The 20,976-nt window shown below is 58.9% G+C and overlaps 1 protein-coding gene across 2 annotated transcripts in view; it reads right to left on the bottom strand.

Moving 5' to 3' along the window:
• The window catches only part of DTX1 (deltex E3 ubiquitin ligase 1), a 34,717-nt gene extending 18,917 nt beyond the window's left edge, over positions 1-15,800 (bottom strand). Inside the window, exons 1-2 of one of the 2 annotated variants that reach the window (XM_037052152.1) lie at positions 14,862-15,800; positions 13,209-14,194 (exon numbers count right to left, since the gene is read on the bottom strand). In XM_037052152.1, coding sequence (XP_036908047.1) covers positions 13,209-13,467 — 259 coding nt within the window. In that variant the 5' untranslated portion in view covers positions 13,468-14,194; positions 14,862-15,800. Of the gene's footprint in view, positions 1-13,208; positions 14,195-14,681; positions 14,784-14,861 lie in introns of those variants that run through there. The other variant, XM_037052153.1, reaches the window with a different exon arrangement.
• Between the last annotated feature and the right edge of the window lie 5,176 nt (positions 15,801-20,976).

Raw genomic sequence — 20,976 nt, 5'->3', positions numbered from 1 at the left:
CAGACCCTGGGAACGGCTGCCCTCCCCTTCCTGTCTCCCGGTCCTGCTTTGATTTTCCTCTGGGCTCTTGGCACTGCCCGACCCGAGGCGTTAACCTGCACCCTTTCTTCTCTCCCTGTTGCCTCCCCCAAGGCTGTCGGCCCACTAGGCGGGGATCTTGACCACTCTGCTCACAGCTGCGTCGCCGGCGCCCAGCATGGTGCTTGGCACATGGCAGGCCCTCAGGACCAAGCTTCCTTTGTTCATCAGCATCCCCCGGGGTGCCTGGCCCAGGAAGCTGCAGCCAGACGGGTGGGGCCCCACCATGGCCCGCCACCCCCCCCCCTGCCTTGCCCCAGGGTTCTTTCTCCTGAGCACACGCTCTGACCGTCCTTCCTTGAATCCCCACCTAGGACCGAAGCAGCTCGTCCCCTCTCTCTGTTAGCGTCTAGAATCCAAAGGGCTAGGGACTTTCCCTGCCCTGCACCAACTGCCCAGACCTGGAGAATGGGGACCTCGAGGCACAGAGCTGTGGCTGTGCATAGGAGAGAAGCAGGGAGGGGCCGGGTCCCTGGGCCCCTGTAACCTCCGAGTTGATCATTTGAAAAGTTCCCCGGGGCTTGGGGCAGCTTCATTCCGCTGTCTGACATATCGTTTTAATTGAGTGTGCGAGTATTGATTCCCGCCCACCACAACAGCCTTCTCCCGGGGCAGGCCAGAGAGGGGATGAGTTAGAGGGAAGACCCCAGGCCCTGCTCCTGCCTCGGCTCCCGAGTGCTGGTGCACTCCCGCCAGGGCCTCAGTTTCCCCGCCTGCAGCACAAGGACTGGTGATAGATGGTCTTTAGGTCTGATGTGCCTGAAATACTTCTGTTAGCCCCCTGCTGAGGGTTCAGGTGCTGCGTTACCTGGAAGGTGTGACCCCTGGGTGGGAGGGCAAGGGAGGGAACGCGATTCATTGAACCGCCTCTGCGTGGCCATCTTGAACTGAGCAGAGCAGGGTCGGGGTGGGAGGTGCGGACTGAGGTAAGCGGCTGAAAGAGCTCAGAAGTCCCACAGGCCCCGTGGGAATTCTGCCTCCACGCATGGCCTCAGGGTTCACATCTGTAAGAACGGGGACAGTGCCACCACTGTGGGACAAAGGGAGACGGGGCAGGTCGTAGGTGCTCTGCAGAGCGCTCGGCTACAGTAGGTGCTTGGTGAAGGTCAGCTAAGACGGCTGTTGTTGTTACACGCATCACCCTCTGTCCTCCCTGTTCACTCTGCAAACTCCTATTCATCCGACACAGCCCTCCACGGGCTCACCTCCTCCGGGAAGCGCTTTCCTGCGCTGCTGCTGTGGTTGACACACACACACACACACACACACAGCTTTTTGTGGTATGTCTATCCTCACACGGTCAGTCAATATTCGTTTTTGCATTTACTCTTCCTGCCTGGTGAATGGCTTTCAGGGGGACGAGGACCAGATCAGGGTTACCAGGTCCAGACACAAGGCCTGGCACCAAGGGGACATCTGCAACTGAGCCAGGCAGCCTACTTGGCACGGCGCAGGGGTCAGATGGAGTGGGGAAGAGCAGGAGCCGGTCTTGATGGAGAGGGAGTAGAGGCTGGAGCAGGGGCCCCAGCACACCTGGGGCCCCAGGTGTGGGGGGTGGGATGCGGTCGAAGGACAGCGCTGGCCAGCTCTGCGAAAAAGATTCTATGGGCCAGGTTAGGGCCGGCCAACCCAGCCATCCCTCTCTCCAGGGCTCTATTTACCAGGGATCGATTTTCCTGCCTGTTTACTGGTAGTTATTAAAGGCTATGTCCCTGGAGTCCTCTTCAGACGAGATCGGAACCTGGGGAGTTGGAGTAATTAGGGCAGCGGCTGCCCTCCCTGCTGGGCCCCGCACCCCTCCACGCCCGCCGCCGCCGCTGCCCGTTGGCCTGCTGGTCCGCCTCTCCCGCTCACGCTGGCCCCAGACCAGGCTGAGGGGGGCCAGCTGCTTCCCCGGTGACCTGCCTGGGCTGCGATCTCGAGATTTCCAAGGGAGCAGAGGCGGAAATGTTCCTTCTCCTCCGCAGTGGCCTTGGCCTAGATTTCCAGCCAGAACAATGGGTCTAAGATGGGGCTGGAGGTTCTTCAGCCTGGGAGACGAGAAGGGCCGCAGACTGGGGGCCTGGAGACGGGGCCGGGCTCTCTCACCACCCACGCTGCTGGGCGTCTTCGAACAGACTGCCTCCCATCCCCCGCCTCTGGGGCCTCCCGGGCCCCCGGCTGCGCTGGCCACGAGGACCTGCGTCCCCGTGGCACTTAGAAACCTGTGTCAAGTACGTGCCATTTCTGGGCCTGTTTGCGTGCATCTGCTGTTGCAGGTCCCCCAGCCCCCGCCTCTGTTTCTCAGGAATGTTTGGTTGAAAAATTCCAGTCTTGTTCCAGCTGAGCCGAGGGGAAAGGGGCTTTGGCCAACTGTCAGCTGGAGGACTGTGGGAGCTGGGCCCCTGAGAGCGGGTGTGGGGGCGGCCACGGCCACTGCAGCCAGTGACCAGGCCATGCCTGGGGCCCAGAGGAGCGATTGAGACCTGGGGGAGGGGGAATGAGAGACAGGGAGACACACGTGCCAGGGAGGCTGCCAGAGAGGCGGAGATGAAAAGGGGAAACGCCGAGGCGGACGCAGGACAGCTGGGGGCAGAGAGAGAATGTGTTTGGAGACATAAAGAAATAAAATCCTGAAACCTAGAGGCTGAGATGGTTGTGGAGAGTTAAGGCAAGAGAGCGAGGCCAGGGGACAGGGAGAACAGAGGGGAGAGACCACGAGGGTGGACAGCAGCCACTGAAAGGCCACTAGAGCCAGTGTTGACTGGGCATAGCTGCATGCCAGGTGCTGCGCTCAGTACTTTCCTAGCTCGCACGTCTAGGGAGGGACCAGAATTATTCCCATTTTACAGCCGTGTCAACTGAGGCTCAGAGAAATGTAACCTTGGGAGGGTTGGGAAGGATGTTCCATTCATCGGGTAAAGGGGAGGCCAGGAAGGACTGGTTCTGAAGGGTTCAATGTGTCAAGTGGTAGCCCAGCCTAGGTTACCTCCAGTGATGGGGAGCTCAGTACCTCAACTTTGCCCTCTGTTGTTTTGCTGTGAGTTTCTGCCCTGAGAATGTGGTCCTGATCTAATTCTCGGCCTACAGTTGGGCATGTGGGTGCCTCAAGCCCTGGCTTTTGCCTTGAGAAGAAGCTGTTTCTGCAGAGAGAGGGGCGGCCCCGAACCCTCCTGCCTGCCCCTCGGCCTCCAGAGGGCTCCTCCCTGGGCTGGGCCAGCCTCAAGGCCCATCAGGGAGCCCTTCCCTCTGGGGTAGCTTCCCAGAGGGAAGTGACCTCAGCCTGGGGGCACCCAGGCCCTGATGGGAAGGGGGGCCTGTGGGAGGCAGTCACGGGACATCCTGTCAGATTGGGGGGGGTCCCACTGCACACTGGGGCCTGTGACTAGGGCTTGGGTAGAGAATTAAGCATGAATTGAGCACCCACTGGATGCTGGGCCCCAGTAAGGGACTTTACCAAATCCTTCACCAACCCAGAAGTCCCATAATAACAACTGCTCGCACTCAGAGAACACACTTTTGTGGCGCAGGCCCTCTCCCTAATGTACCCCCTTCCCCCTCAAACTGCTGACCCGCGTAGCTGGCCGACTCCCAAGGCTTCTAGGGAAGACATGGCAGTCCAGCTGGGGCAGTGGCTGGAGCTGGGATTCGAACCGCAATCCATGGGCAGGGCGCCGCCCCTCCTGCCCTGTGATCGATGAGCCCACAGTGTTCTGTTTCCCACCAAGCTCTCCCGGGGGACTCATCAGGCTGAGCAGTGGCCCATTAGCGGTTTCTGCACGTTTGAAGCTGGCCCAGGCTCCCCAGGCTGCCTGCCGGGCCGGCGTTGGAGATGGGGGAGGAGGGAGGGCTGAGGGGCTGCCGGGCACTCGGAGTTGTTGCCACCTTGAAATGGGTTCTGAAAGGCCCTCACCCTGGAAAGGTGGGCAGCTGGTTCTGCCCACTTTACGGGCTGTGTGGGGGCTCCCCAGTAACCTGACTTCCAATCCACTTGGGATCGGACCCTCTGGCACAGTGGCAACACCAGTGAGCGGGGAACAAGGGGGTGGGGACAGAAGGGACAGAACAGTATTCTCCGTCCTGGACCCTGCGTGGCCTTGGGCAGCTGACCTGACCCTTCCACGCCTCCCCTCCCTCATCTGTGAAATAGATACAATAGTCCTAATAGTAGTGGACGTAGAAGCAGTAAGCACAGAGCACCTACTGTGTGCCAGGCACTGTTCTAAGTGCTTCATGTATATCAAGTCAATTCACATACTCCTCTACAGAGCAGATACCATTATCATCAGGGTTCTGTACACATGCTGAGGCACAGAGAGGTGAAGTGACTGGCCCAAAGTCACACAGCCACTGAGCTATAAAGCCGGCATTGAACCCAGCCAGATTTGAACTTCTCGCTTTCACTGCCACCATTACTGCTTGCCTGCACAGTAGCCTCTGTCTTGTGTCCCACCTGCCACCCTTTGGACCCTCTAATACGTTCTCACATGGCAGCCAGAAGGATCTTTCACACACTGAAATCTGACCACATCGCTCCTTTGCTGAACAGCCATCAAGAGCTCCCTGGTGCCCTTAGGCGTCTGTCTAGGCTCTTCTGCTCATCTTTGTGACCTGTTCCCACACAGTCTGCACAGCCACACACTCTCACCATGTGGCTGTGCCTCTGTGTATTTGCACATGCTGTTCCCTCTCTCTGGGATGTCCTTCCACCTGCCCTCCCCATTTTCCTTCCTGCTGAGGTTCTATGCCGTCTTCGTGGCTCAGCCCAAGCGCTCTCCTCTTGGCCTCGTCTCCGCCACCCGTAGGAGGGATCTCTCCCTCCTTGGGGCTCCGTAGCAATGGGTACTTGTAGTACTCTCGCTAAAGTCCTGGCCTCGCTAAACACACAGACTTCTGGGTTCCCTCCAGCCCGGGAGCCTCTCAAAGGCCGGGGGTGACCTTCAGCCACCTCAGCATCCAGGAGCACAGGGTGGTAGGCCCTTGGAACATGCGGGCTGAATGAATGAATGAGTGAGTGAGTGAATGAATGGCAGTGAATGACCAAATATGCCTGAGGGAACCTGCATGTGACTGATGGCTGGGCTGGAGATGACTCGTTGGCAGTGAGTGTGATTTTTGTCCGCGTATGATTTACATTTTAAAACTATAATGACTAGGCATTTAAAAATTGCGGCGGACTCACTCAGGTCTGAATTTCAACAACCCCAAAATATCCAAAGATGCGGCCACAAGAACTGGCCCTCCTGGCGACAGTTAACAGAAGCTGAGTCACAGTTGCCTGGTTCGTGCCCTTATGTATTTACTGAGCACCTACTGGGTACCGGGTACTAGAGAACAGTGGTGAAAAACCTTTGCCTTCCCGGACAGGGCACACACTTCCATTAGCTGTAACCCTCTGAATTTCTGTTCTCTGTTTAGGTGGGGGAAGTGGGTCTGAGACAGACAGACAGACGGACAGACAGAGAGAGACTTGGCCCAGATCACTGACAGACAGAGCTGCATCTTGACTCCAGGCCCCCTGACCCCTGTTCCCTCCACACCAGGTGACTGACAGCTTGGAATGAATGAAGCTTTGTTCCCTGGGAGGAACCGGGGAGGGCTCCACAATGGCGGGATCTCCGGTAACTTCTCTGCTTCCCCTGGCGCGTTCTGCTTGCAGTCAGAGGGAGAGGGGACAGGGGCTCAGCGGCGGCGGCGGGGGGGCCCAGCCCGTCATCAGGAGAAGAGGTGGCTTTGCTACAGCTGCCGCCAGGACTGTCCTGGCCGCCAGCGCTGCCTCCCTTGATTGGCTCGTCCTTTGTTCTGCATTTCAGGGCGCTCAGCTCCCGGGCCTGGTGCCAGACTCCCTCCGGTGCCCCATCACCCGCCTGCCACTACTGCCCGGGCAGGTGGAGGTGGCACCTTAGAGCTGCTCCAGAGGGACAGTGGGAGGAACCCAGAGAGGGAGAGGCACTGGGGCCGGAAGGGACGCAGCCATATAGGACCCCGGGGAGACTGGGCCCCGGCCTGGCAGCTCCTGGGGCTCCAAGGTCAGGAACAGCCCCACATCCCGGCACCTCTCCATGCCTGGCCTCCTGTATCATACCTGTCACCCCCCCACACACACACGCACACATATACACACAGAATCTGTGTCTGCCCTATTCACTGCGGCACCCCTGGTGCCAAGGACAGTGTCTGGCACACACCAGGTGCTCATTAAATTCCTGCTGAATGAATGCACACACACTGACCACAGTCCCATGAGAGAGAGGTGATGTTGGAACCATATTACAGAGGAGAAAACTGAGGCTGAGGGGGCAAGTATAGTTTACTGAAAATCACCTACCCCTCCCCCACCTTCCATCGCATGAGAGGGGCTAGGAAGCCTGGGGTCTGGGCCTCACCAGCAAGGCTCCCCGAGGCAGACAGTGCAGATTCGGGGCCCCCTGTCCTCAGCTGGTATCAGGTAGGGGCAGCTGGGGGTTGTGGGTGTCTGTGTCAACTGGGGCGCTAGGTGGGCTGGTGGAGGGGAGGCTGTCTGGGGAGCTGGGGGCTGTTCTGAGGAGCAGTTCTCCCTGAGTGTGATGCAAGCGTAAGTGGGGGGGAGGAAGGGCTCTGGGCACCCCGCACACCCTGACAGCCCCATGCTGAGGGGGAGGCTGGGGGCCCACTGTCCACAACCTCCACGGTGCCTAGTGCTGCCCCATCACCTCCCACACTGGCCCCTCCTCGTTACTCGCCCAACACATCCTCTCTCACCTTCCCAGTAGCACCCCATGGCACCCCCTTACTGTCACCTTCTTCACCACCCTCCATCACAGCACCCCCGTTGCCTCTCCCCCCGCCGGCAGTCGCTATTACCCCCCCATCTGGCCCCTCTCTCATGACCCCCCACTCCACCTCACCGTTAATAACTCCAGTCATGGCTCCCACCACCTCCCTGTCCACTCTCCGGCCCAGCTCCCACGGCCTTCCCTATCATCTCCCCACTCCAACCCCGGCTCCCATCAAGGCAGACGTCACCTCCGGCATCTCCAGGTCAGTCTCTCCAGCTCCCTTGGACCTGAGGCTGGGGGGCTGAGAGAGGGCAGGAAAGGATGAAGATAGGAGAAGGGGGTAGGGAGTGTGTGAGAGAGAGTGGGGTGCTTGGAGGAGGACCTAACCCCCGGCTCCCTCATCCCAGCCCTGCTGGAGTGGGCCCAGTGCTGGTGGCGCTGTCCAAGGTCCTGGGACAGCCTGGCCTGGGGTGGGCTGGGGTGGGCTGGGGTGGGTTGGGGCGGTGGGCGCTGCAAACCAGGCTCTGAATCTCCCACCCACCTCTTCCCAGCTTGGGCAGGTGGCTCCTACCCCGGGCACCTCAGCTGTGCTATGTGTCAAGTGGGGTGAAACCGGCTGGCTGGGCTGGCTGGGTGGAGGGAGCCAGGCAGGCTGTCAGGAAGTGTCTGCATCAGCCCCTGCTGCCCAGCCTGCTCCAGCTCTGGCCTCTGAGGACCCACATTATCGAGGCTAGTTCTGCAGCATGGCTCCGGGTCCCGAGGGGCCTAACCACTAAACAGCAGCAGCTGGCTGCCCAGCCTGGCCCCGCGGGACCCAAGAGGCCTCCCTTAACCTCCCCCCTCCTCCTCTCTTCTCTCCCAGCCTCCCTTTTCCACCCAAGCCTGAGGTCTTTTCCAGGACCTTGCTGATGCTGTTCCCTCCACCTTAAAGTGTTCCTCAAACCATGCAGACCCTCGGGGGACTCCTCCTCCAGGAAGTCCTCCTCCTCAGAGGCCTGAGGCACGCACTGCCCACATCACCTGGCCGAAGGCTACCTGTGCCTCTCCTATGAGGCATTTACATCTTTTCACTACTATGCAAGAGCGCCAATTATGTGCAAAGCAATATTCCTTGTGCTTTACCTGCCATTATCGAATTTAATCCTCATGACAACCCTCTTGGGTAGGGATTGTTCTTATTCCCATTTTCGGAGGAGGATACTGAGGCCCAGAGAGGTCAAGGGCCTTGCCCCGGGTCATGGAGCCAGGCCCAGGCTGGAACACAGGTCTCTATCTGTGGCCTCAGGAGTCGGAGGGTTCGGCTGCCGTCTCCATCATACACTCTGCCTTTGCCCCCACTGGGCCCTGGCATCAATTAGGCAGGGGCCTGTCCTTCTCTCTGAGTCCCCAGGACCCAGCCTGGAGCCTGTTGCGGAGCAGGCGCCGCTGACTGCCCGACGAAAGTGGGGATGAGTGTGCGGTATTGAAGGAGGCTCCCAGAGGGAGCTGAGCAGCCAGCGGCCCGGGGTGGGGGGTCTGTAATGGTGGCAACGGAGGCAGTGTGGCAGACGGGGATGAAAGACACCCACGTACGGAGGAGTGGAACCTGTGCCACCTTGGGGCAGGCACCTCCCCACCCAGACACGCAAGCTCCCTCTTGCCCTGATGCCAGGCCCAGCTCCAGGGGCCTTCGAGCTTGGCTGGGAGCAGATCCCAGGGGGTCCTGTAACTAGGGAGCTGGCCCTGGGGGCCTCTGGGGTTGCACAGGCTGTTCCTGCCTTGGATGACACCCTGATAACAAGCCCCAAAAGAGCTTTCACGGTAGAAGGGGGAGGGGTGGTTCTCAACCCAGCACTAAATGTGACCTTGTTCTATATCTGAGAAGATATAGAACTGTCTGAGAAGAACTGTCTGAGAAGCCTAGGTTCCAGGTTGGGATGGGTTGGCTGTGTTACCTTGGGCAAGTTACTCACTCTCTCTGGGCCTTAGTCTTTTTTTAAAAAAAATATTTTATTTATTTATTTATTTATTTATTTATTATTTGAGAGAAGGGAAGGGATGGAGAAAGGGAGAGAAATATTGATGTGGGAGAGATACACTGTTTGCCTCCTACACACCCCCAACCTGGGGACCTGGCCTGCAACCCAGGCATATGTGCCCTGACTGGGAATTGAACCAGCGACCCTTTGGTTCGCAGGCCAGGGCTCAGTCCACTGAGCCACACCAGCCAGGGCTGGGCCTCAGTCTTCTGTCTGTGCAATGACCTGCCGAGGAGTCTAAATTCCAGCAGTGCTTTCCCTGGTGGTGACTGACTACTCCTCCATCTGGGTGGCCCTGCCCAGTCCCTTGACAGCCTGAAGGTGTCTTCAGACAGGATGTTCCCACAACGGCAGGGGCCAGGCCAGAGTGGAGCGAGGCCACCCACAGAAGGGATGAGGCAGGCTTGGGGGATGCTGACGCCAGCCACCACCTGCGACTCCAGTCTGATGGCTTGGGAGCACAGGCACAGTTGTGTTTTGAGCCCTGGGGATAGCAGTTGTGGGCAGTCCCCAGCCTGGCCTCTCCCAGCCTCAGCTGTCCCATCTACAGAATGGGCAGAAGGCCTCCACAGTGCCCCCAGCAGCAGAGGGAGAGGAGGCTAGGGGACCCCAGTCAGCCAGAGAGGTGGCCCTCCCCTCTGCTCCTGGCCGTGTGAGTCCACGGCAGAATCTGGAAATTGCCTGGGAAGCGGCTAAGTCATATCTCTGTCCAGCTGTGGGGACCAGATGGAAAATCCAGGCTTTGGGTGAGGTCCTTGGTGGAAGTGGCCGATGACCCTCAGGGAAGTCGTGGCCTCACAGGGGGTCACCACTGTGAGTGATCTGAGATCATGTGGCCCAGGGTCACAACATCCCCCCCCCCCCACAGCTCCGGACCTGTCTGCCTTCAGAGGGACCTCACACACCGTGGGGAGGAGTACAAACAGCCCAGTAGGGGGGGTGTGAGGGGACACCGGCTGAACAAACAGCGGCTCCCAGAGGATGGGGCCTGGCCTCTCCACTGTCGCCCACGCCTGACCCCTGGGCTTCCCTTCACTGACTGTGTGGCAGGCGTGGAGACAGGGCATCGGTGGGTCAGTGGTGTGCAGATGGGCTGGTGGTGCATATGCGTCTGCACACGCACGTGCCCGTATCCCAGCATGCACCACAAGGCATGTGTGTCTGCCTACGCCCTGCCTGGCGAGCGGCGGCACCCGTACTGTCTTACCCCACGGGGGCAGGTTAAGAGCACAAGAGGACAGGGGTGGCCAGCTGAGGCCCGAGGGCCAGGTCTGCCTTCCTCAGGCTTTTGCACGGCTAGAGAGCTGAGAGTGGTTTTCACCTTCTCGCCCTTGGTTGCTCTTACGCCACAACGGCAGAGTCGGGCTGTTTCGACAGAGGCTGTGGGACCCACGGAGGGGAAACATTTACTCCCTGACCTTGGCAGGACGTCTGCTGGCCCCGGTGTGAGGGCGCTAGCACAGCGGGGTGTGCAGCTCTACCCCCAACATTGAAGTGCAGCCTCAGTGAGCTTATCGAGAATTTTACAAGGAGCAAATCTAGATGGAAGCTGTGTTCATTTCAGTACACATATGCAAGCTTTGGGTTTTACAACCTTACATTGCTTTGTGTGTGTGTGTGTGTGTGTGTGGGAGAGAGAGAGAGAGAGAGAACCATAATCCTTTTAAAATTCGGTCTGCCGTCCTCTTGTGCACCCGTAGCAGTCGGCACATGCTGGGCAGGAGGAGGGTGGTGAGTCAAGGTTTGTGGGATCAGGTAACAGCCTCCCTTTTCTCCATCAACCCAACAACCTAGCTAATGACAAAGTGACGATTGCCCATTTCACAGATGTGGAAAGTGAGGCCTGGATAGGACCTGCCTGAAGGTCTTCCCTGGACCATTAATATTGAGGATGAGGCGTCCTTTCTTGACGTTTTTGCTCCTGGTAGGAGGGGAGTGCACACTAGGACATGTCTGGTGGGGAAGCATTGTGCCCACCCCTCCAGTAGTTTTCCATCATTCCCAGTCCCCTGCCAGCCCCGTGGGTTCCCGGGCTTTCCTCCCTCGCTAGGGGTCTGGGCAGGCTCCCAGGAGCCCGGGTGGGGAGGAGCGGGGATGAGTGCTTTTCATTTTTTTCCCTTTTCCGGCAAACAGGGGCAGGTGTGGAGTGAGCAGCTCCGGGAGGGGGTGTGAGGAAGTGACTGAAGCTGAACGCCTGGGAGACCCAGCAGGGCTGCGACGCGACGGAACCCAAGTGGGGTTGCTGCGAATAGAAAAGGGCCCAGAAAGCGGGGAATCAAAGACAGCTAGGCAGCCTTGGGTGGGGCTCCCCGTCTTCTAAGGAACCCCCTCCACAGCCAGGCCCTGAACATTTCCCACCCAGCGGTAACTGACTCTGCGGACCACTGAACATCGGGCCAGTGAGAAAACCCATCTCCTTCTAGGGCCTTCCACCAGAGAAGGTTCCAGGAAACACCTGAGAGTGTGGGAGGCGGTGCGCTGACCTTCTCGTCTCTGTCAGGGGCTGGTGCCTCTCGTAGAAAAGGCACAAGGACACCATGGCAACTTGCTCGAGGGCTTGTAAAGCCCTTCTCGTAGCTACTCAGGCCTTGCCCCTGCCTCCTCTTGTATCCCCTTCCTCACACCCGCGGCACTGCAGACACGTTGGACTGGAATGTACTCGGCTCACCACAGGGCCTTTGCACAGGCTGTTCCCTCTTCCCCAGGTCACTGCTCCCCTCGCTTATTCCTCAGACCTCCATTCCAACATCCCTTCCTCAAGTGAGCCTTCCGTGACCCCAGCCCCAGGCTGGCCGGGCTTCTGTCACGTTCTCAGACCTGAAGCGGAATACCTGTGTTCGTTTGCTCCCCGACGGCCCTGGGACCTCCTGCCTAGTCCTCGGTGGTAAACCGCCCCTCAGCACCCTGTCTGCCCGGCTCCGGGCGGTCGCCTGGTGCTGAGCACAGGGTTGCACACGCAGCAGAAATCAATAAGTGGTCGTATGATGGCATGAATGAAAGCTTGGCACCGCCCGTGGCGGCAGTCAGCGCCTAGAGTCACGGAAACGTCGACGCACGGGGAAGGAACATCAATGAACTGGATTCACTGGGGTGTCCACGCTCCGTGACCACTCCGCAGGCACCGAGCGGTGCCGCCCACCATTTCTGCGGTAGTGGCAGCATTTTGGATCCGCGCCGGCTGAGGTGTCGGCCACGAGACCCACGTGGCTGCTGAGCACTTGCAATGTGGCTAGTGGGACCCAGGAACTGCATTCTCAATTTTAGTTAATTTTCATTAACATAAATTTAAATAGCCATGTGGGGAGTGTGGCTGCGGGATTGGATTGGGCCGCACAAAGGGACGGCCCTACTGTCTCCAAGGCTGCCACGTGCAGTTCTGCCACCCGGGGACTCCCAGGGAGACCCCCACACCTACGCCAGCTGGTCCTCAGGATCACACACGACGAGGATTCTTTGGCAGCTTCCATCCTCCACTGCCCACCACGCTCGTGACAGAGCCCACCAGGCAATGACGACTCAGGGAGATCCCCACCAGGATGGCAAGTCTCCAGAACAGAAATGCCGCGACTGGACCTCCCCATTTTTATCATCGCCTCCCGCACGACCACCGACACTGCTGTCAACTCCATTCTCTCCATCGTCACCACTCCCTCTCCCCGCCCCCAAGACAACCACCAACACAGCCATGGGCGCCGCCACTTCCACAGTCAACTCTCCCGCCGGCATCACCACCCCCACAGGCTGCCCCATCGTCACCAGCCCGCCCCGCCGGCACCACCACCAGCACCCCCTTGCCCCTTGGCTCCCCTAGCATCACAGCACCCCAACACCACCGACACCCAAAGCCAGTGCAGAGACCAGCTAAGAGCTTTGGCTCTGGGATTCAATGGCCCGGGCTTACGTCCCAGCTCTGAGTTTAAATCATTTTGCTTCTGTGAGACTCAGTTGCCTCATCTGGAAAATGGGACTAATAGTAATCATACTACAATCATAAGACTTATTACTGCCTGGTTGTCGGAAAACAATCAAATGAGGAAGTGCACAGAACGTCCTTTTACTCCAAAAACGGAGTGCCAGGGTTCTACGTTGTATGGTCAGTGTGCATAATCTTATTCACTCCTTACGTGGAGGACAGAGCTATCCATCCACTCATCTCACGGACGAGGAAACTGAGTCCAAGAGAGGTAGCAACTACTAAAGGGCCCACGACGCCACACCTGGTGAGGCTGTCCCTTTTGGGGGGAGGAGTGGGGAGGCTGGACTGGCTGCTGGCCTTCCTGAGGTCCCAGGCTCCCTCCTCAGGGACGTGGGGGGGATTTCAGCACCTCACCAGCAAAGGTGGAGCTGGGGTGCAGCGGGGGACAGGCACACTCACCCGTGTCCTGACGGAACTGGTGCATGGACTGCAGGTCGATGATGTAGGGCACCAGCTGGCTGTCCACCTGCCCCAGGACCACGGAGCCACGGGTGTCCTCCTTGAGCACGTTCTCGATGTGGTGGCACACGGTGGCCGTGTAAGGACGCCAGCGGTTGTGCTCGTTCAGCCACTCCCACACCACCACCCGGGCCACGTTCTGCGGCGGGAAGCCCAGCCCGTTGACGGGCATCATGACACCCTGGCCTGGCCGTGACATGGCCGCTGCCGCCTCAGGGGCCAGGACCCCCCTAGGATGGCCCAGCTCCTCCTGGGCCTGGGAGCAGGCGGGGGACTTCCTCTCTCCCCAGGGGAGTAGCAAGGGCTGTCTGGCCTTCTAACTGCCCGTCCTCTGTGGGCCCGGAGGCCTCAGTTAAGTGAGGGTGGGGCGTGTTCCGGCTGGGAGGACCCCTTCCCGGCAGAGCTGTCTCCGTTAAGGGTGCTGCTCCACAAAGCAAGTGTCTTTCTTAGGAAGGGGGGGGAAACGTTGCTCTACATTTTGGGGATCCCACCGCTGGGATAGGGGAGTGAGGCAATCGCCCCTGCTCTAGGTCCAGTCTCTTGCCTGCTGGTCTCCTGTCCTTCCCGGTCAGCGCAACCGGCCTGTCACCCCGGAGGCCTGGCCAGCCTGCTGCTCTCTGCGGCGCCCAGCCAGCCCTCTGCGTCCCAACGGCACTGCGTCCCAGACCCCGCTCCTGGCTCCAGTGAGGCTGCTGGCCGCGTTGGGTCCGCCCCCCCGACGGCTCCTGCTGAAGGGGGCGTCCCTGTCCCCCTGGTCCCTAGTCCACGGCGTCCTGGAAGGCCCGGGTGGCTGAAGAATGCACGGGGGAGGGGTGCGGCGCGTGTCCCCGGCCTGCCCACCGGGCTGCGGCTCCGGAGCTGCGCCGGGGGGACGAGGGGGGCGGGGGCCGTGGGCACGCCCCACCCCACTCGTGCTCGCGACCTGCCTGGAGACAAGGAGAGAGGGCCCTTTAAGAATAGAGCGCGGCACCCCCTCCCCCTTCCCAGGAGAGCGATTGCTTGAGAACAATGGGGAGCCAATGGGGGGGACAGCAAGGGGGCTAAAGGGGGTCGCCGCCCGCGTTCCCTAGGGGCAGGCCTGAAGGCAGGGCTGGAGCCAGGGGGAAAGATTTTCGGAGACTCTCGCCTGCGACGCCCCCTCCTCAGCTTCCCGAGCGCTCTCCTCCCCCCAGCCGGGGATGCAGGGCGCGCGGGGGTGCGCGGGGATGCGCGGGGTGGGGGGAGGCGGTGCTGGCGCGGCCCAGGCCCCTCGGGGGTCGCGTCATTGAGGAGGAGAAGCTGGAGCTGGGTCGTCGCTGGCTCCCGCCCTGGGGGTAAGAGCCCCCTTGCCGAGCCCAGACCTCCCCACGGCGCGCGTGGGGCCCCCCCCCGCAGCGGCCGGGGGTGGGGTCCCGGAGCACCCCGCGCTCTCACCGCTTCGCCGCGCCTCGCCTCGCCTCTGCTGTCCCCGGGCTCGCGCTTCAGCACCGCCGCCTCCTGGGCTCCCCTCGGAGTGGGAGGGAGCCGCGGTCCCGCCTCCGCGCCCTTNCGGCGCGCGTGGGGCCCCCCCCGCAGCGGCCGGGGGTGGGGTCCCGGAGCACCCCGCGCTCTCACCGCTTCGCCGCGCCTCGCCTCGCCTCTGCTGTCCCCGGGCTCGCGCTTCAGCACCGCCGCCTCCTGGGCTCCCCTCGGAGTGGGAGGGAGCCGCGGTCCCGCCTCCGCGCCCTTTCCCTCCCTGGCCCCACAGCCGCCGCGCGCGGGGCGCTGGGCTTTCCACGCGAGGACAGACTACGCCGCCGACCGACGGACGCGTGAGCCGGCTGCCGGACGCCGGGATCCCGCCGGTGGGAGGCGGCGACGGCCGCGCTCTGGGGAGGGAAGGAGGAGGGGGCGGAGGAGGAGGAAGGGGCGGAGACAGATCGCGGCCGTAAGCGCCGCCGCCGGCGCTGACACGCGAGTCTTTGGAGCGCCCCAAATCCCGCGCTAGGCCCACCTGGGACCCCAGGAGGTCTCCTTACCTCAAGCAGGGCGCAAGGCATGGAGTGAGGTGTCTGTTGGTCGCCTGCTTGAAACTTGGTCATCTTTAGATTGCCAGTCCAGGGGTGCCGGTCCAGGGCCTGGCACACACTAGGCGTTCAATAGATGCTTGAGTGAATGAATAAGAATCAGAGATTGTCTAAAGAAAGATCTTAAAACGTTCCAGGTCGGTCTTCTCTTCTCCTTCAACTATTCTGGGCGAGGGGAATGGGCTGGGACTGCAAGGTCCATCAGAGCCAAATGGAATCATGGAAGCTGAAGCGTTCATATAGGGGGACTGAGGCCCAGAGAGGGTAGGAAACAGGCCCAGGGTCACACAGCAGCTTAGAGCAGCACCCAGACACCGACCCAGAGCGGATTCTCCTCCCAGAACCCAATGAACTAGCCCAGAGCCTGACCCCCAATTTCCCAAAGCCCCCACCTGCTCCAGGGGAGTGGGATAGCAATAGCATCCTGCCTGGGGGCTGGGAGGGGTGGGGAACCTTGGCTTGGAGGCAATGACCTTCAGAGAAGATAATGGCCCCCCCTTATCACCTCCTGCAAAGCGTGTGCAAACTCTAGGTGCTCAGGAAACCCTGGGCGAGGGCTGGCTGGCTGGAAAGGGCTCAAATGTTAACGGGATGGCCAGCTCTGCCCCCTCTCTGGCAGGCTGGACGCAGCTGAGGACACACATCAGCCACCAGCAGGGAGGGGGTGGCCCCCCACCCCGGGGCCTGTGGGTGTTTAGATTAGGGAAGATGAAGGATGTGTCCGGGAACTCCAGTCCGGGCAGCAGATGGGGGTCAGCGGCCTGTTTGGGAGCCTGCCCGGGGCGGCCCACGCTCCTCTTCCTCCCTGGGGCAGAGGGTGATAAACTTGTCCAGGTCGTGGGCAGGCTTTCCCAGAACTGAACTCCGGTTCCCCAGCTCCAGTGACCTCCCCACCCCAGGCCCCTGCTCTGCCCTGCAGCCCAGTGCCTGATGGGCTTTTCCAGATTGGGTCAATGAGTCTGCTTGCTTGCGCCTGCCGCAGACTGAGAGAGAGAGAGAGAGGACTGTCTGAGGACAGGGCCGGCTCCGCAGGAATGACAGTCCAACAGGGTCACTGGGATTTCAGCCCAGGGTCCACCGAAGGCTTTCCGGGGACCCATGAAGACTCCTCCTGCATTGCAGACAGATATGTCTGCACATTTTCCTGGGAAAAAGCTCTGGCTTTAAGAGATTCTTCTTAAACGGGGCTGTGACCTGAGAGATTCAGAGCTGATGTTCAATGACCTTACATTACAGAAGGGGACCTGCAGACCCTGGGGCAGGGAAAAGGCTAGCTCAAGGTCACGTGGAAATTTAGCCACAAGTTGGAGAGAATCCAAGAACCAGGCTGTAGAACGCCATCTAAGGTCTGACTAAATGCCACCTCCCCCCGGAAGCCTTTCTTTAACTCATTCCGTCTTCCTCTGTGTTCCTTTGCCCATACCTTTGATGTGACACCACGTATCACGGTCCCACAATTCAGTGCTGTCCCTGCTAAAATGAGATGCCCCTGAGATCAGGGACTGTGCCTTATTCATCAGGTACAGTGTGGCTGGTGCTCACTGCACGATGTTTGTCGTGTTCTGAGTACCTATTGTGTGCCGGGTACGTAAGACTTACCACCTAAAACTCACTACTCTTCACACCTGCCCCACTAGGTAGGTAATAGTGTCCTCATTTCACAGAAGGAAAAAACCCTGAAGCCGAAAGAGGTGAAGCCACTTGCCCAAGTTCCTCCGAGGAGTAAGAGACAGAGCTGGGATTTGAACCCCAAACCCCCTGTGCACCTTCCACGGCAGCATGCCTCCTCTGTATTTGTTCAGCGGCAGGTGAGTGGCATCCGGCTGAGGGTCCAGTGCAGTGGCAAAGGGAGTCCGAGCAGGGGCTGGCACCCTGCTGGGGGGGAGGGCTCAGACACCAGTGGAGACACCGGTGGAACAGACACATTCCGTCACGAGCTGTGTTTTAAACAATCTGGATGTGCTTGTATGTATTCCCTCCCTAGAGAAAGACTCCCAGGGGGCGACATTTCAGCGACTCCCTGAGACAGCTAGGCAGAGGGCGAGCGGAGAGAATAGGGCTGTGCCAAGGCCCGGAGGTGGGAAAGAGCTTGGTTTCTTAGAGCAACAGAGAGGAGGCCAGAGTGGCCACTGAGATGGAGCAGGAGCAGGTGGCGCAGGACAGAGGGGGCAGGGCCACCATGTCGGGTCTTATGCACCCCAGCGTGGGTTTGGGAGGTTTTCCCAAGAGCCGTGGGGAATTACTGAAGGAGAAGCCCCCCGTTCAGAAACTCGGCCCAGTCGGCCTGAGACTCTCTAGGCAGCAGCGGCTGTTGGCCAGTGGTCCTCTCCCTGGATCGGGGGCAAGGGAAGATGGAAACTGAGAGAGGGCTGCCTTCGCCCATCTCCAGATCACGGGGCCAGTAGTGCAAGTATGAGCTCTCGGGTCTTGTATTGGGCCATCACCCTGTTCACGCAATCAGAAGGTCTTTTTTGAGCATCTACTACGTGCCAGTCACCCATCTAGGTGCTGGGGGTACAGCAGTACATGAAAGTCTGAAATTTCTGCCCTGCTCCGGTGCTGACCCCATGTGTTTATATGTATGTGTGCGTGGGGGGGGATAGAGAGTAAACAAACAAGTCTATGAGTAGAATACATACTATGTCATAATGTGTAAGCACTCTGGAGGAACACGGACAGTAGACCTTGAAGGTGGGAGGTAGCTTGGTGCCACCTGTTAGATCATGGTCTGGCTAAGGCTGAGCACACGCATACCCCGTGGCAAGTCTACCTCAAGTGCGGACCCTGGAGTCACATGGAAGGGCATTCACAGGGGCTCTGTTCACGGCAGCCAAAAATCACAAAGCAAACCAAACACCCAGCCGTGGGAGAGCCGATGAATGAGTTCCCATGATGGAATACTACACGGCCGTCAAAAATGAAGGAACTACAGCCACGCATCAGGCTGTATGAGTGGATCTCTGAAATAGAAAAGCCGGTGAAAATGGTCCCATTCCATGAACGTGATGCCTTTCATATAAAGCTAAAAGCAATGAAAATTATATACACATGTGTAATAGTGAACTTTAAAAAGAATAAGTATGGGGTTCAGGGTGAGGTTTATGGTGGGGAGGACATGATGCTGGGTGAGGGAACTATGTCTATGGCTAGATGCATTGTCAAGATTCTGGTTTTTTGGGGGGTGTTGCTGGTTTCAGGGGTTACTATTAAAATTAATCATTAAAAGCTGATGACAGTGGGTTAGGAACCAAGGATTATGATGAACCTTTCTTTCTCTCTTTCTTTTTTTTTGCACGTGAGCCAAAGTAACAAGCAAGAGCAAGCCAACAGGGAGGGGACTGGAGCATGTTGGGATTGGAGAGGGCTGCAATATTCAACCCGTTGGTCAAGGAAGGTGCCACTGGGGTAGCAGCTGGGCCAAGACTTGAGGGAGGGAGTGAGGGAACCAGGGAGAGATGCAGAGAAGAGTGGCCCGAGCAGAGGGCTCAGCAAGTGCAAAGGCCCTGAGGCGGCATGTTCTAGCAATGGTGGCGAGGTCTGTGGGCTGCAGGGAGCCAGTGCGGGTGCCTGTCCGGGAGATGATGGGTGTGGAGAGGAGCCAGCAAACAGGCTGGCAGTGGGGGTGGGGGAGCAGATGGGGAGGAGTAGGGGGGATATTCAGGGTTCCCCCAAAGAGCCCATATCCTGAGTCTGCTCTTCTGAGAAATTTGCTGTTCCGTTTTTTCTTGGGTTCCAATGAGACACTTAGGTTTCCTGGAGGTGGTTTTAACTGGGTTTCTGTTACTTGCAAGCCAGTGAGTCCAACTTCGTTAGGTCATAACCCCGTGGCAGAAGGTCATGGTGTAGTTCTTTGGGAGAGAGGTTTTGTAAGGGAAAGTGAAGCGGGGAGTCGATGCTGCAGGACATCACTGGGAGAGGGGAGGAGACCCGGCCAGTGGCCGATGTGGGCGTGGAATGGTAGCCAGCCCATTTGCTGAGGGTTTTCTGGGCCTCGGGGATTTTATTAAGCTCTTTCAGTCCTGCCAGGTATGACCACAGATTTTACCCATGGGGAAACTGAGGCCCAGGGAAGCTATGGCATCACCAGTGAGCAGCGGAGCCAGAAAATCCCACATCCGCTTGGCCTTCGAGTCTTGCCCCTGGGATAGGAGACCTGTGGCCCATTTCCATGGCGATGTACCTTCCTCTTTGGATAACCTGGGGCTGGTGAGTCCTTGTCACCTCGTCCTCTTCTCCAGCCCCAGGGCAGTCTGGAGGCCTGAGGGCTTCTGGGTAGGGTGGGTTTACCGCATCCACAACCGCTGTGTCTCCAGCAGAGGGAAGGGTGCCAGAGGGAACACCGGCTCAAAGTGGGGTGGGACAGGGATGTCCCCGGAGTGCCGAGCAGCTTGGGGCTAATGCAGAGCGGGTCCATCTGGGAAAGAGGGCGGGAGGATGGAGGAGAGAGGAGAGAGGAGCTCTGAGTTTCTCCAGGACCCCAGTGCTTTTTCCCCCCTCGACAAACCACCACGGAAACGACACAAGAGTGGGTGTGCAGCGCCCCCTGCTGGCCGTTTTGTTCTAATGCTGGAGCCATTTCCAGGTAATTCATTTTTATTTTAAATTTATTTTTGTTGTGGTAAAAACAGGTAACGTAAAAGTTACCGTTGTACTCTTTCTAAGTGTGCAGTTCAGTGGTGTTAACTATACTCCCATTGCTGTGCAACCTACCTCCAGGACTTTTTCACCTTGCAAAATGGAAACTCTGTACCCACCAATCCCTAACTTCCCACTCCTCCCTCCCTCTGGCCACCCCCATTCCACTCTCTGTCTTGTGATTTTGACTGTTCTACATACTCCATAGAAATGGAATCATACAGTTTTTGGTTTTTTGTGACTGGCTTTTTTCACTTAGCATCATGTCTTCAAGTTTCATCCATGATGTAGCCTGTGTTAGAAGTCCCTTCCTTTTCCAGGCTGTGTAATATTCCACAGCATGGCCATACTACCTTCTTTTTAGTCATTCATCTGCCCGTGAGTGCTTGGGTTGCTTCCACCTCTCGACTACTGGGAATCAGTGAACATGAACTTGGGTGTGGAGTGTGGCTTTGATGAACAGGTAAGTGACAGGCCTGGATTCCTATCGTTTGTGAGGGTGGGGAAGGATGTTGGGTGCCCTGCTCAGTTGGGGGATATTTTCTCAGATAACAAGATGTCTGGGCGTAGGTGGATCTGTGGTATCGGGTGCTCAGCATGTCACGGAGGCCTGTGCTTGTACTTCTGTGTATTGTCATATTTAGTGTGTTGGCTCTGGGGGCTCATGCTTGGCCCTGGTCCTTGCTAAGTGATTGTTGCAGCTACGGACTTGATAGACTGAGGCAAAGTGAGGGAGACCCGGTGGTGGGGGTGGCCAACCAAGGCTGTCCCTTTGGTCGGGAACACAAAAGTGTTCTGAAGAGCCCAGCAAACCCCCTCCCATCCCGCCACATCCCAGCATTCAGCATGGAGGCTGGGAAGAGTTGGGAAAAGCAGGCGGGTTGAAAGAGCTGGGAGTGGCTGCTGGGTCAGTCCTCGACAATGTCTGCCTAGGCTACACTAATTCCGTGGGCACCTCGGGGCCCCCCCAACCTGGGACCTCTTCTGTCTTCTGCACCTCTGCGTGCCCAGTCCGAGATTTGCAGCTA

Source organism: Sturnira hondurensis, unplaced genomic scaffold, assembly GCF_014824575.4.
Source record: "Sturnira hondurensis isolate 20B ecotype Veracruz unplaced genomic scaffold, ASM1482457v3 Scaffold0007406, whole genome shotgun sequence".
NCBI lineage: Eukaryota > Metazoa > Chordata > Mammalia > Chiroptera > Phyllostomidae > Sturnira > Sturnira hondurensis.
Note: the sequence above shows the minus strand (reverse complement) of the source record. Positions and strands in the feature narration are given on the sequence as shown.